This window comes from Sciurus vulgaris, assembly GCF_902686455.1.
Source record: "Sciurus vulgaris genome assembly, chromosome: 1".
Lineage (NCBI taxonomy): Eukaryota > Metazoa > Chordata > Mammalia > Rodentia > Sciuridae > Sciurus > Sciurus vulgaris.
In genome coordinates this window covers 97,870,854-97,886,771 of record NC_136461.1, presented here as the reverse complement: position 1 = coordinate 97,886,771, position 15,918 = coordinate 97,870,854, and the positions used below count along the sequence as shown (strand labels likewise).

Genomic DNA, 15,918 nt, shown 5'->3' with positions numbered 1-15,918 from the left:
TCAGCAAACCCTGTAGGCAGCTCAGCTTCTCCCCTAACTTGCAATAAAGGCATTTGTTACCACAGGTTGCCCTGAAAGCTGCTGCTATCCAACTGAAGTCCTGATGGAGGTTTGTTCTGGGATGAATGCTGTCCTTGCATGGGTGACTGAACTTCTCTGGAAGTGAACATCTCCAGCCCCTGAATTGCTAGGGTGCTGCATGGTACGTGCTGGTGTTGATGAAACATTTAAGTGGGCGTGTTGTAGTCTGTGGTGTGTTTGGATGGGAAACCTCTGAATTTCTGCTAAAACAAAGCTTTTATGCTTCCAGGGCTCTCTTCTGATGTACTCTGGCAGCCTTCCAGAGGAATTTCTGGATCCTTTTCTCTAGAATCCTCTCCACAGTTGACCTTGAATTCCTCTGAAGGTGATGATACACCTGACCTTGCCCTCAGGAAGTAGTCAGAGTTACTCTTGTAAAGGCCAGAAGAACTTTTTCTATCCTAGAGGAATTTTATATTCTAATAGATCTTTTCCATCTCTAGTCTAACAATTGAGACAACTCTGCAAAAAAAGAAATGGGAAGAATTTTTAAAACAAACACCAAAGTTTGCTGTGGATTCACACAAAATTTACATTACTCACTTAGTCAAGTCTCTTCTTTTCTGGGGCTTACTGTATCATTCTGCATTCCTCTTCCCTCTGTAAATTACTGGAAAGGAGAGGAAGGGAAGAAGCAGCAAGATACATTAAATATGCATTTTCTTGAACTAAAGAGCACAAATGTCATATTTTGATTTGAAATGCAGCAATTCACAGCAAGTAAAGAGGAAACTGAGACAATCTGACTATTCAAAGGGCAAAGTATTCAAACTGACCAGCAGTTTCTGACTAACCAGGGTGATCTCTGTCTTTATGAAATGAATGCATCTAAAGAGTCTTTTTGAACTCAAACTACTGGCTCAAGACAATGAACTTTCCATCCATAGGCCAACTTGCTGTATTCCACAGGGAACTCCAATATTTCATTCATTCAGGGAGTTGTGCAGGGGGGAACATAAGACTGTCCAACTTCTAAGCGTTCGTGGACAAAAAACTTCCTCAAAGTTCTCTGGGGATGTGCAGGTGCCACCCACGTGGGCAGGCTACTGAGGATAAAGAATGCCCCATGAGGTGATGTCAGGCACAAACCCTCCACCTGTCACTTCAAATAGGTTTTTTTCCTCTTCCTTTCAATGTGCATCTAATTTCTAGTAACAAAGTAACTTTTCTGAACTGTGTTTTTCAAACTTTAGGGTGTATCAGAATCTCCCACAGGGCTTGTTAAAACAAAGATGACTGGGCCCAGCCCTAGAATTTTTGATTCAGTAGGTCTTTGGTGGAGCCCCAGAAATTTCATTTCTGAAAACTTTTCAGATGATGATGATGTTGTTGGCCCCAGAACCACACTTTGAGAATAAATGAGTTAAGATATTATGAGAGTATTATGAGGGCTAAGGTTAAAATGCAATTACTGTAGTTAAGAGTAGCATGTTAAAATCTTCATAACTGGTACATACAATAATAGAGTATGATATGAGATTAAATTGATTCTGAATTAATAACTACCATTTATTGCTTACTATGAGCCTGTCATCATGTTCAATAAGTTACATTTCATTTAATCCTCATTAGGTTTTATGAAATGATTAGTATTTATTCCAATTTTCAGATGAGAAAACGTGGGCTTAGAGAGACCTGAGGCAATTTGACATAATATATATGTATATAAAATAATAGCAGGATTTGAATCCAGATATGTCTCTTAGAAAGTCAATTCATGCAGGTGACAAGCTTTAAGATAATCCAGGAGTCAAGGAAGAACAAAAGTCTTAGACAAATAACATTCCCAAGGCTCCTCAGAGCATATCCAGAGGCCACACATCAGCCAGGGTCCTGATTTGACTTGTCTTGTGTACAGGGAGGAGACAATTTAGAATTTCCTCCTATGTATAATGATATATATGTATATGTATAATGATATACATACATTCATATGACAATAGAGGCCTTCAAATGACCTAACTTAAAGGTTTTGAAAGATCTTGCAGGATTTCTACAAGGATTTACTTCAAGAAAGGGGCCTATTTCAGACTGATGACAGACTTGTAAGGAACCAGGATAAGCCGCAGCCCAAAGACACAGAAAAGGGAGAGTGGTGACCTTTGGCAGCACTTTCTCAAGCTTTGTATAGGTCAGAATCACCTGGAAATGTACTAGAAAATACAGCAGAGCTTTCTGCAATGATAATGCTTCTGCAAACATGGCGAATGTTCCTAAAACCCACCGGACGTTCTGTAGGAAGTATGGCAAGCACCAACCCCATAAAGCGGCACAGTACAAGAAAGGCAAGGATTCTCCACATGAACAGGGAAAGCAGTAGCTACGGTGGGCAGACTATCCCCCAAAATACTTAAACTACAAAGAAGATTGTCCTGGAGCCTGAGTGTGTTGAGCTCAATTGCAGATCTAAGAGAATATTGGCTTTTAAGAGATGAAAGCATTTTGAACTGGGGGAAAATAAGAGAAAGGGCCAAGTGATCCAGTTCTAAGCTTCATTTTTAATTTTCCTAAGACAATAAAATCATGGGTTTCAAAAAGAAAATAAAAATACAGCAGCACTTCAATGGGCATAGGACCTGGGTCCCTGTGTTCCTTATTATTTTTTCAGGAGATTCTGATACACAACAAAGTTTAAGCACTACTACCTAAGCAGGCCTTCTCAGACTTGAATGCACAAACAAAAACCTGAGAATTTGGTAGGTGAGAGTGGGGCCTGAGATTATATATTTGTACCAAACTTTCTGGGGATGCTGAGTAGTAGTGATGCCTAGGCGCAATCGAATTTGATTTGCATTTTACTGCACTGGGGATTGAACTCAGGGGCATTTTACCACTGAGCTACATCCCCAGGCCTTTTTATTTTTTGTTTCAGGATTGGTTCTTGTTAAGTTGCTTAGGGCCTCACTAAATTTCTGAAGCTGACCTTGAGCTTGCCCTCCTCCAGCCTCAGCCTCCGAAGTGGTTGGGATTATAGCGTGTACCACTGTGTCCAGCTTTTTTTGCGGGGGAGGGGAGGACGTGGGGGGGGTTGCTAGGGATTGAACCTAGGGCCTCGCACATGGTAAGCACATGCTCTATTACTGAGCTACATCTCCGGCCCCTAAAGTAATTTCTTATAACTAGAAGTTTCCTCAGTTTGCTTTCACTAAGCTGGATCTGTTTCCCTATAGTTATGGGAAACAAAAACTCTTGAAAAATTAATAGGGACTGTGCTTATTTTGGACCTGCAGATGGGTCAGGAATTGGAAAGTATATGTATTTCTGTGCTTAGAGAAGCAATGGACTAGGAGAAGAGAAGGAGCCCAGGCGGAGAAAAGGCAGTAGAGAGACACTCCAGAACACCCAGGCCCTGGCAGTGGAAGATGTTGGGTGGGGAGCTGGCCACCACTGGAAGGCTGGCCATTGTTGATTGCTGACTGGGAGGCTTCATTTCCACTCACACCCTCTGAAGCCAGCCCTGTCTGACTGGGATCAGGAGAATTTGTAGTTTGGGGTTGATATATTCCATGAGGGGTTTTCCTAAGGTCCCACAGCAAGCTGTTTCCTAGAGAAGTGTGGCAAAGATTCCTCAGGAAGCAGTTTATGCTACTTACTGGGTCAGCGCCCACATGTGATCATCTCCACTGTTCTTCCCAAGAGTAACCTCATGGGGGCAACCAACATGTCCTAAAAAGCATCAGCCCTGAGCAAAACTGTGAAGGCACTGAGGGTTATCTTTACTCCAACTTCCTTTCAACATTCCCTTTTTCCCACTGGGGATACCACTGATGCAAACCAGAAGTAAACATCCTAGCTCTCTGCAGGCTGTTAATAGATTCTCACCTGATTACTAAAAGTGTGGTCAGAACAGTAGCATGGTCATCACCAGTTTCACCTGGATTTTGTTAGCAATGTACAGTCTTGCACCCTCCCATACCTGTTAAATCAGAATCTGACTTTAACAAGGCCAAAGTGATTTGTATACATAAAAGTTTGAGAAAGCTGGATACAGTGGTGCACGCCTGTCAAACTTAGGAGGCCAAGGCAGGAGGATCGAAAATTCAAGGCCAGATTCAGCAATTTAGCAAGGCCCTAAGCAACTTAGCAAGACCCCTGTCTCAAAACAATTAAAAGAGCTGGGAATGTAGCTCAGTGAGAAAGCACCCCTGGCTTCAATCTTCTGTATCAAAAAAAAAAAAAAACGAAAATTGCTCTAAAGCAGCAGTTCTCAGTCTTGACTACACTTTAGAATCACCTAAGAAGCTCTTGAAAATTCTGATGCCCAGTTGGGCACAATAATACATGCATGTGGGGGGAAGGGAAAAAATAACAGAATGAATCAAACAACATTACTCTATGTAAATTTATGATTACACAAATGGTATGCCTTTATGCCATGTACAAACAGAGAAACAACATGTATCCCATTTGTTTACAATAAAATAAAATAAAATAAATAATACATGCATGTAATCCCAGCAACTTGGGAGGCTGAAGCAAGAGAATCACAAATTTGAGGCCAGCCTTAGCACTTTAGCAAGAGTCTCAGCAATTTAGCAAGACTCTTTCTCAAAATTTTTAAATAATAAAAAGGACTGGGGATGCATCTCAGTAGTAAAATGCTCTTAGGTTGAACTCCCAGTACCAAAAAAAAAGGGAAGAAAAAAGTCCTGATGCCCAGCCTTCACTTCAGACCAATTGAATCAAACTTTCTAGGGATAGAGCGCAGGCATCAGTTAATTTTAAGCCCTCCAAAGATTCCAGTGTACAGCAGGGTGGAGAACAATTTTCTAAAGCAGGAGGGTTTAAGGAGGAGACTCTCCAAAAAACATTTACATTTTTCTGTGGGACCCCAGAAGACTTAGAAGAGTTCAGAATACGAAGGAATTCATTTCATTTGGTGGATCTGAAGGACACTATAATAGGAAAGAAAATGTTATGGGAGGGAAGAGCAGGATACCCTGACATCAAAGAAAGAAAGCATTTGCCTCTCTCAGACTAATTGGAGCATTGCCTTTGGCCCTGATTTCATTAAGTAACCCAAATGCAATAACAAAAAGTCCCCTCTCTTTTATCCACAAGAAAAATGACTTACCCATTCCAAGTGTACTTCCAGAGCAGGTTACTGTAATAAACAAAAACATAAACACTGAAAACATATTCATTGATGTATATAAGATGGTGAAGATATAATTTAAGAAAAAATAAGAGGAAAGTGAACCAAAGAATGAATAAGGAAAAATTTGGGTAATAGGAGGAGATACCTATTAGCAGTATGCCCTTGGGCAAGTTACTTCACTGTGTCTCAGTTTATCTGTAAAGTGATTAAGAATGCCAACCTCACAGGTTTGTTATAATGGCTAATGGAATTAATACACATAAAGTTCTCAGTATTGTTCCTGGCACATAGCACTAGATATTTATTATTATCACTTATGATATCGTTCTGATTATCAGAGTAAGGCATCACTGATGTTGCAACAAACATGGAAATATCTCAAAAAGTCATGTTTTTTGCCAAGGAGACTGAATAAAGGTGAATTTCCTAACGGAAGTCTAGATCCTTATTAAGGTGAAATGGAGCCAGGTGCAGTGGTACACGCCTGTAACCCCTGGGTTCAATCTCGGTACAAAAAAACAAAAAACAACAACCAAAAAAATCATGGAAAGACTGCAGGCTTGAGATGACACCCCAACAAAGAATTCTGACTAACAAGGACTTCTGGCAGCTAACAAACCATCAGAGGAATGACTCTCTAAGGGCTGACTTGCAACCCTGGATCCCTGGATCAAGAAAACAAAAGACAAAAGGCTTTCAGTACTCATTCACTTAGCTGTGTGATCATGGGCACCTCAACTGGTTTATTCATTCTTTTTATAATTTAAAACATATTGAGCAACAGTTATGTGCTAAGTAGAAAGAGTCAAAGAGATTATTTATTAAGGGACTCATTCAATTCACAGTCATATGCTATGGCAAAGATAAATGTGCCCTGAGTTTAAAAAGGAGGAAGAGACAACACTAACTTGCCCTATGAGAACTGGAGAAGGCCAACAGAAAATGTGAGCTGTTTTTGGGTGGGGGTGGAATATAATACTCTTCCAGTCAAAGGGAAGAGTACTGCATTTACTCAGTAGCATGGTCCATATGCAGTTCTTTTTTTTTTTTTTCTTCTTTTTTTTTTTTTTTGCGGTACTGGGGATCAAACTCAGGACCTTGTGCTTACAAGGCAAGCACTCTACCAGCTGAGCTATCTCCCCAGCCCTCGCATGGTCCATATGTAGGGCTGGGGCAGGCATGTGTGAAGGATTCCATGAGATAAGACTAGAGAATAGCATCCTTTCAGAAGGGGTGCCAGGGAATAAGCCTACCGTTTTACTGTCCAAAACATTAGCTACTCACCACCCATAACTATTGAGTACTGGAAATGTGCCTAATCTGAACTGAGATGTGCTATGTGTTATAAAATGTACACCAGATTTTGAAAAAAATGTAAAATATATTAATTTTCACATTGATTAGATGTTGAAATATTTCAGACACATTGGCTTAACTTAAATGCATTATTAATTTTCCCTATTTTGTTTTACTTTCTCAATGTGGCTCCTAGAAAATTTTAAATTTTCATTAATGACTCACATCAAATTGCTACTGGACAATGAAGATGTAAATAGATAGGGAATAGATCTTTTTTTTTTTTTTTTTTTTTTTTTGGGTGCTGGGGATCGAACCCTGGGCCTTGTGCTTACAAGGCAAGCACTCTACCGACTGAGCTATCTCCCCAGCCCCCAATAGGGAATAGAGCATGGAAGAACACCGTGCTTAGAGGATCAGATTTATCCTACAGAGCAATGAAAAACTTTTGAAGATAATGAATCATTAGACAACTGGGCCAGGTACATACTTATATGCCCAGCACTCAAAAGACTGCTGCAGGAGGATCACTTGGGCCCAGGAGTTTGAGGACAACCTAGGCAAAAGTGAGACCCTGACTCAGAAGGAAAAAAAAAAAAAAGTTTTAAACCCTAAATAAATAAAAAATATGCAAATATGGATTTAGAGATGAAGAAAAGAGAAGGGTTGCAGATGAAAATTCTGTAGCCTCTGTGCATGTTTCCTTGTTTATAAATTGGAGATAATAAAATCCATTGAATCAGTCGGGCAAGGTGGCACATGCCTGTAATCCCAGCAGCACCGGAGGCTGAGGCAGGAATATGGAGAGTTCAAAACCAGCCTCAGCAAAAGCAAGGTGCTAAGCATCTCAGTGAGACTCTGTAAATAAAATACAAAGTAGGGCTGGGGATGTGACACAGTGGTCAAGTGCCCCTGAATTCAATCCCTGGTAACTGTCCCCCCCCCAAAAAAAAAAATCCATCGAATCTACCTCTTAGGATTATTTTGATCATTCACTGAGATACAGGATATGAAAACACTTGATAAATTGTAAATTATTATTCGAATTGATGAAGCATTGTTATTGAGCATTGTAGGCAGGTCCTCTTCCTAAGAGCTCACCCTCACCCCAAGAATCTGTTCCTATCTCTTCCCTGCCTTGGGCCAGCTTGTCTTGTGGAAAAGATAATGAAAAAACAAGGAATCAGAGCGTGACATCCAAGGACAGTGAGAATACCCTTTCAGGAGGCGCTGGCCTTGTTCCGTCACCAGGAGCCACCTCAGACTTCTTGTCGCCTACTTTTAATTGGAAATTTTGAACTCTGGGTATCAGTAAAGGTTGGGAACCATTTATTCCTCTTCTTGTTTTTGCCTGTGAAAACTGGGGCTTCATCATTTCTTTTCTTTTCTTCTAGAAATATAGGAAAAATACATGACTGTGTCCTGGGCACGGTAGCCGAGCATGTTGGAACACAGAGTCAGAGACTTGTAATATTTTTCTGCCAATGCTGATAAAAACGATGGCATCCCTGACAGCCATGTTTTGTGATCAGACTGTCTGCCCACTCATATATCTAAACCTAGTTTATGACTTATAAATTCATTTTTTCTGATCTTCAAAATTTCCCTCAGTCATGATTCTCAGTCTGTGCAAATAAAAGTTTAAATTTCTTAACTTTCAGCATACTAGGGTATCTAGCTTTATCTCTAAGACTGTGTTACAATTATATCCCCTAATCTTGAATCTTTTTAAATTTTATTTATTATTTAAGCAGTAAGCATCTGTTCTTTTTTCTGAAGGGTAAGAGAGGAACTGAGAAAAGAAGAGCACTTCAAATTCAATAATAAATAATAAGACATCACAATTCCAAAGATGCTTAGGGGTCCCTTGAAGGGTGTAGAAATTTCATACATACCAAATAATTCACAGATCTGAGTGGAGGGTTAGTTTGTTTTGTTTGTAGTTGTAGATGAACAGCATGCTTTTATTGTATTTGTTTATTTTTATGTGCTGCTAAGGATGGAACCCAGTGCTTCACAAGTGTTAGGCAAGCACTGCGCCACTGAGCTACAGTCCCATACCTGAGGGTTAGTCTTAAATAAGGGGTCATAACTTGCTTTACCTGAATATATTTTTTGGGGGCAAAAAGTAAGCTTCAGTCCTGTTTCAGCAACTGGTGAGACCATCACAGTATATACATCTCCACAGGGTATTTCAGTAACATCACAGAAACTCAAGCCAGCACTTGGGGTGCACGTGAAAATGCCTTTGGAGCCATAGAGGTCAGTGCTGTAGTTGGCAGAACCCCTAGAGGCTTGCCAGTAGATCCGGATGCCATTAGGCCCCAGTCTATATAATTTCACCCCCAAAGGGCAGCAGGCATCTGCAGGATAAAATCAAATGAAGTCACTTATTACACACAAACATGGCCTTTATTACTGCAGAGGAAAAAATGCAAGGAAACTATTCAAAATGATATGATTAATTACTGACTAGAACAGAGCAAGAACTGAAGGGATGTTTAAGTTCTTCCCATGCTGAGCCACATGATCAGAAATCTGTGTGTAAGGGTGGTATGGGGTGTGAATTTTCAATATTTAACAATGGTGATTCAAGAAGTTCCACCCTTGGCAGAGATATACTGTATTGTACATGATTCAAACTGAGTTAGATGCACGGAATCCTATCAAGGTCCCTTCATGTCCCAGTGTCATTTGATTTAAATGGGATGAAGTTTAAATATAATTCATTGCATTCATCTCTAATTGAAAAGCACCATTTTGCTGAACTGAGTAGCATGATACCTTAGGAGCGGCCCCTTACATGACAGGCTTGTGGCCAGGTTGGCTGATCCATATTTCATCCATGCTAAGCTGGTTAGGTACTTTTTGGATCTTTTCCTAAAATTCTTGAGTAGAACACATATTAGATGCACCAGATGGTAGTCCTCAATAACTAAAGATGCTATTGTGCTGGGTATGGTGGCGCACACCTGTAATCCCAGCAGCTCGGGAGGCTGAGGCAGAAGGATTGTGAGTTCAAAGTCAGCCTCAACAAAAGCAAGGTGCTAAGCAACTCAGTGAGACCCTGTCTCTAAATAAAATATAAAATAGGGCTGGGATGTGACTCAGTGGTTGAGTGCCCCTGAGTTCAATACCCAATATCCCTTGCCACCCCCCAAAAAAGATGCTATTGTGTATTTTGTGAAAATTGTTACAGATAATCAGTCTCATTTGATTTATTCTTCTAAAGGATTTTTCTCAGGTGTGAAATAAGCGATGGGTCATATTCCCAAAACTAATTAATGGAATTAGTAAAATTAATGGAAGGGTCAAAATAAAGTATAATCCAGCTTACATAAATTGAAGCCTACTGCACATGCTTTTATTTTATGATTTGATTCTCAAAACAACTTTGAGGGATAAGCTAGAAAAATATTATTAATTCCTTTTTTTTTTTTTTTTTTGGTACCAGGGATTGAACCCAGGGGCTCTTAACCACTGAGCCACATCCCCAGCCCTTTTTATTTTTCACTTTGAGACAGGGTCTTTCTAAGATGCTGAGGCTGGCTTTTAATTCATGATCTTTCTGCCTCAGTCGCTTGAGCAGCTAGGATTACAGGCATGTGCCATTGTACCTGGCTAATTTCTATTTTTTCTTACCAATGAGGAGGCAGGCATTGAAGATAAGACCAACACAGCTTATCAGAAACCATGTTTAATTTAGACTCCCTGCTGAAGACCTTTTCTACTATCTCTGGGATACCAAAATTACATTTCAACCTTCCTATTGCATGCCCAGGCAGACATAACTAATTGTCATTGTACTCTTTCTCCTCAGGCCTGGGAGACATCCTCAGGAGTTTTCAAACAGTTCTTCCTCCAAGCAGCCACTTTAGTGGATTAGAAATCTTATTTGTTAGACCAGCACTACTTTTACTTCCCCTTGTTATTCCCTGCTGGTTTGGTCTTTATGAAGATAAGGAACAAAACTGTCAGTAGACAGATGTCTTTGCTCTCTTAGTCTGTTGAAATAAGAAATCATGGGAGGAGCTAGGGAGGTTTAGAAGAGAGAGAGGTGGGAGCATAATTATAAGAAGAAAATAATGCAAACCAAATAGAATGTATGATCTACTGCTTTCTGAAAACTGCCATCCTGCCATCCTGAGTTACCTTCTGCTGCAAGTCTTGGTGTCATATAAAAATATGTCATCCTTTCAGAAAATATGTACCTGGGGCTGGGGATATAGCTCAGTTGCAAGGCAAGCACAAGGCCCTGGGTTCAATCCCCAGCAGCGGGGAAAAAAAAAAAAAAAAAAAAAAACATGTACCTGAAGATTGTCAGCAGAAGAAGCAATTCACCAAGTACTCACAGAAGCCTCAGAAGCATCTGAAGCTCTGAGGTCAAGGGGAAACTGTAAACATTTTAGAAAGTAATCTGAATTTACAATGCAAACTGGGTGGAGAGGCAGCATCTTTTTAAATGAGAAGAAAGGGTTGTGCCTGGCCTTGGAAGAGCTGAGTCCTTACTGATACTGTGGTGTTTGATTGATATCTATGGTCATTCAGAATAAAGAAAAGAGGCAGAATGGGAAGAGAAACTCAGATTAATCCCAGTCAATAAGAGATTCTTATTTTATTTCCCCCAGAAATTTACAAAATGTAAACTGCTGCTATAAGCATAGTTCTTGTACAAAAATATCCCCTCTCTATTACAATAATGAATACCACTGGAAACTTCATTAGACACTGAGTAATTAGCATAGCAAATGAATCATTAGTGCAACATGGACACATGTCTATTTTATCTTGCTGAGCACCATCAATTTATATAAATTGTAAAATTTAAAAGAAAAAAAGAATTCACTTACTAGAGGAATAACTTTGGTAGGCACAGTCTGCAGTCAACCCAGTGGCACTAATTGCTTTTAATGCTACTGTGTAGTTGATGCCACATGTGATACATCCCAGGAGGCAGTGACTTTGATGTGTGTGACACTTAGACTGTCCAATGTGTGATTCCAGAACTGTCACATAGGTTTGGGCTGCCATCCCAATAGTCCAGCTCACATTGATTACTGATTGGGTGACCTGAGTTACTGTCATGCCAGTTGGACAGCATGGCACTTAAGTGGGGAAAGAGAAAAAGAATCAGGGTTTTATTTTCACTGAAGATTGTTTGTGAAAAACAACTAATAATGGTACTTGGCATTTCGCTCAATATCCTACATTTCTCAATCTTACTATTGTTAATCAAATTTTTCCTTGCGTTCATGCCTTCTGATACATCTTGTAACATCAACTCTATATAGTACTTTCCCCAAGAATGCAGGGCACTAACAGGCTGTGATTAGTGTGAAGCTTTCCCTAATTTTTTCTTTCACAATAAAAATGAAATCCTTTGTTGTTCCCTAACTTGAACAATTCTAGTCGCAAACTGCAAAGCAATGGATGCATTCATCTCTTCTCCCAATAAAACATCTTATAGCATTTGCAAGAAAATGTATTTTCCTTTCTTGAACTTTTCTTAGTACATCACTGATATAAAAACTTGATTTCCTACACGGGGGTTATGGTTCAGTGGTAGAGCACTTACCTATGATTTGATCCCTAGCACCAACAAACAAACAAACAAACAAACAAAAAACTTGATTTCCTAGCCTCCTAAGATACCATGGCCATCTCAATTTTTCAGGGATCCTTTATATAGGTTACAGAAACTTCTTGTGTATTTGGCCATTTTCCCTGTTCTGCTGCTTTATTTTTTTAGATGTTTCAACTTTTATAGTCCAAAAATGTCATCTGTTATGTATAAGAGAAAATAATGTGCAAAGATTTTAAAGAACTTGCCAAATATTCATTCATACAATGCTATAAAGAAATAGCATTTTTCTTTTCTTTCGTTCTTCTTTTGTACTGGGGACAGAACCCAGGGGCACTTTACTACTGAGTTACATCCTCAGCCCTTTTTATTTTTTATTTTGATATGGGGTCTCACTAAGTTACTGAGGCTAACCTTGAACTTGTGATCCTCCTGCCTGTGCCTCCTGAGTTGCTGGGATTCCAGGCTCAGCAACAGCACTTTCCTTTTATGGAACTCTTACTATGATCAGATCATATGCTAAGTGCTTTGCACCTTTAGTAAATTTAATACACACTACCACGTAAGGCTATTATCCCCCTCAGATTAGGAAACTGAAAATCAGAAAGCATTTTTTAGAGAAGAACATGAAAGAGGTGAACCAAAGAGACAAATAATAAATCAGTTCATACAGTTACTTGTTAGCTGTTTTGACAGATTGTACCCAGAGAGAATATAAATTCTAATAAATGTTTTTGTAGTCAATGCATTGCTCCTTTGATGCCAATGTAAGATGATACTAGAGTCTTTTGATGAGATTTTTACAGTGCATATAAAATGCTGAAAGTTTGATTTTTTAAGACTGGGACTCTTTGAAAGGGTTCTGAGTGTACTGTATTTATATCACACTTAGGGTAGAACAAATAAAGTCCATATCTTAAAACATGTCCTAAGGACCTCCCAAAGTCAGTGTTTGGTCTGGTGTTTGCTACATACCTGTTTCCAGGGGCATGCTGTAGCTGGGCAGGCTCCATCCTGCCTGTGTTTCGGCCACAGCAGTGACAGAGAACACTGAGCCACAGGGCAGGCCCCCCATGGTACAGGACTCTCCTGTGCTGCTGCACTGATACAGTCCCTTCTCCCCCTGGGCAGTCACTGTGTAAGTGGCATCATTGTTGGTGGATCGCCAGTGCACATGAATCGTGGAGAAGGCATCCTTGGAAATATTTATTATTTCAGGACTGCAAGGACCTAGAGATTTTAAATTATTAATTGAAACAGTTTAGGTCAAAAGTATCACATATGTGCTGGGTGCGGTGGTGCAGGTTTATAATCCCATTGATTTGGGAGGCTGAGTCAGAAGAACCACAGATTTAAGGTCAGCCTCAAAAACTTGGTCTCAAAATAAAAAATAAAAAGAGCTAGAGATGTAACTCAGTGGTAGAGCACCCCTGGGTTTCAGCCCTCCTATTGGGGAAAGGGGAATACATGTGTTATTTAGTCTAAAATGCATTTTTGCCAGGCATGGTGGAGCACGCTTGTAATCCCAGTGGCTCTGGAGATTGAGGCAGGAGGATCAGGTTGAGGCAGGAGGATCAAAAGTTCAAGACCAGCCTCAGCAATTTAGCAAGGCCCTAAGCAACTTAATGAGACCCTGTCTCAAGATACAATATAAAGAGGGCTGGGGATGTTGCTCAGTGGTTAAGTGCCTCTGGGTTCAATCCCTGGTACTGGAAAAAAAAAAAAAAATAATCCCCCCCCCCCAAAGTAAAATTAACATAGGCTGGGCACAGCACACACTGTAATCCCAGTGATTTGACAGGCTGAGGATCCCAAGTTCAAGACCAGCCTCAGCAACTTAATGAGACTCAAAATAAAGAATAAAAAGAACTAGGGATATAGCTCAGTGGTAGAGCACCCCAGGGTTCAATCCCCAGCACCACACACACACACACACACCAACATCATCACCATCATAGTTTTCAACAATATCATGCATATAGGCCAAATTCATAGAGTCTTTGTGTGGAAAACTGTTGACACTGACATAAGGTATTGGGTTCTTATAGGGTAGAATCAACTGGAAAAGGTTTAAGAGCATTTTTAATTCTGAAAAGAAAAGTAAGACAAACACGTGTGCCCCATGAGCCTGTGTACAGGCAGGTCCCTTGAAGGCAGAAGGAACTGAATGGCTGAGTGAGTCAGTGGCACAACCATCTCTCCTCGTGGTTTCCCTTTTGTTCACCTTTCCCCTACTTTCCTCCTTCACTTTCTCTTCTGTCTCTCCTTAACACAGCAGGAGCTCTACTGGTCCCTACAAACAGTGGTTAGTGGGAACCTTCTTTCAGGTCTTGCTGAGAGTCTGTCCTGCGGCACACAGAGGGTGAATTGGACATTGGTGGGTAAAAGCATAGCTGTACCATACCTGTGGTGATAAAGCGTGAACGGCAGGATGTGTTGATACCCCGGACTTCACTGAGGGAATATACTGTGACGCTGTATGTGGTGTCACACTCCAGAGCTGAGAGAGTGCAAGCAGGGGCCGTGTCGTTGCACTCTACCACATTGGACCCAGCCACAGCCTTGGTTTCGTAGAGTTCGGCACCACGAACAGGAGACCAGACAACCTCTACTCTCTCACTGGACACCAGCACTGGGTTAATGTCACTAGGACAACAGGGAGCTGAAAGCAGGAGCCCAGAAGGAATGAGGTCACTGCAGGAGCAATGCCACCAGAGGGGGTCCTTGAGGCCAGACCTCCCCATGGCCACAGGCTCTGTCACCATTCTCCTATGCTACTGCAATAACTTCCTACAGGTATGTTTGTTACCTACCCAACTCTGGTCCGGTTTTGTCTGGGTGACCTAACTGAATTTTTACCATGCCCTAATCTTTCTTATACAAGGCCAGAAATTCCTCTTCAGCTGGGCTGGCTGAAACCGGTTGAATCATCTAAGCTGGCTGCCAGGGTGACCACTGGACAACCTCTAACCTCATAATAAAAGACATGAGTATTCCTCTCCCTTGTTTCATTTACCCTGTAACTCCTAACCCCTAAGAGATGAGAAGTTTATCTTCCACTTCTCCTATTCTTGGTCAAGAATATAATCTCCTTCACTACTCAATCAGTGTTCAATATTGTTATTGGTTCTGTAATTCAAGAGAGAAAAATGATTCATTTTTTTGTGTGTGTGTTCAAAAAATCAGTTATATGGCCAGGCATAATGGTACATACCTTTAATCCCAGCAATCAGAAGGCTGAGGCCAGGAGGATCACAAGTTCGAGGCCAGCCTCAGCAATTTAGCAAGGCCCTAAGCAACTTAGTGAGACCCTGTCTCAAAATAAAAATAAAAAGGTCTGGGGAAGGTAGCTCAGTGGTTGAGCACCACTGGGTTCAATTCCTGGTACCAAAAAATTAATTAATAATAATAATAATAACAATATTCTCTTACGCGTTCAGGTCCAACGTTGGCCTTACTCTCACTACATGAAGGATACATCCTCAGCATAACATTCAAGGTCATAACAAGTTATAATATTCAGATGTTCCCTCCACATATATATATCAGACTTTTCAACTCTCCACCTGTCTGTGCTCTCACTAATGTATGTCTTGAAGACTGTGAACCCCCTGTGAGAAAGCCTTTCCCCTCTTCTGGCTGACAAAGTCATACTTAGCCTAACTTCTCAAAGGCTGTCACTCTTTCCAGACACTAAACCAGATAAAGCTGGTGATTGTATTAGAAGAGCCCTCCTAACAAATATCTAACTCAGCTTGGGGTTTCTCTGAGAAGTTCTTGCCCTACCTACATTCCATCCATTCTAAGCTCCAGCTCAAGGCCACTCCCTTTGGAAATCTCTCCTGTGTTCTTGAAACCTTAC

General features: G+C 40.6%; 1 protein-coding gene across 2 annotated transcripts in view; it reads right to left on the bottom strand.

Annotated features, from left to right (window-relative positions):
- Positions 1–627: 627 nt before the first annotated feature.
- The window catches only part of FNDC7 (fibronectin type III domain containing 7), a gene marked incomplete at its 5' end in the record, with an annotated part of 28,447 nt that continues 13,156 nt past the window's right edge, over positions 628–15,918 (bottom strand). For both annotated transcript variants that reach the window (XM_079132774.1, XM_079132775.1), the window contains 6 exons: positions 628–691; positions 5,156–5,185; positions 8,578–8,838; positions 11,326–11,580; positions 13,032–13,286; positions 14,461–14,718. In XM_079132774.1, the coding sequence (XP_078988900.1) occupies positions 660–691; positions 5,156–5,185; positions 8,578–8,838; positions 11,326–11,580; positions 13,032–13,286; positions 14,461–14,718 (1,091 nt within the window). In that variant the 3' untranslated portion in view covers positions 628–659. The remainder of the gene's footprint in view (positions 692–5,155; positions 5,186–8,577; positions 8,839–11,325; positions 11,581–13,031; positions 13,287–14,460; positions 14,719–15,918) is intronic.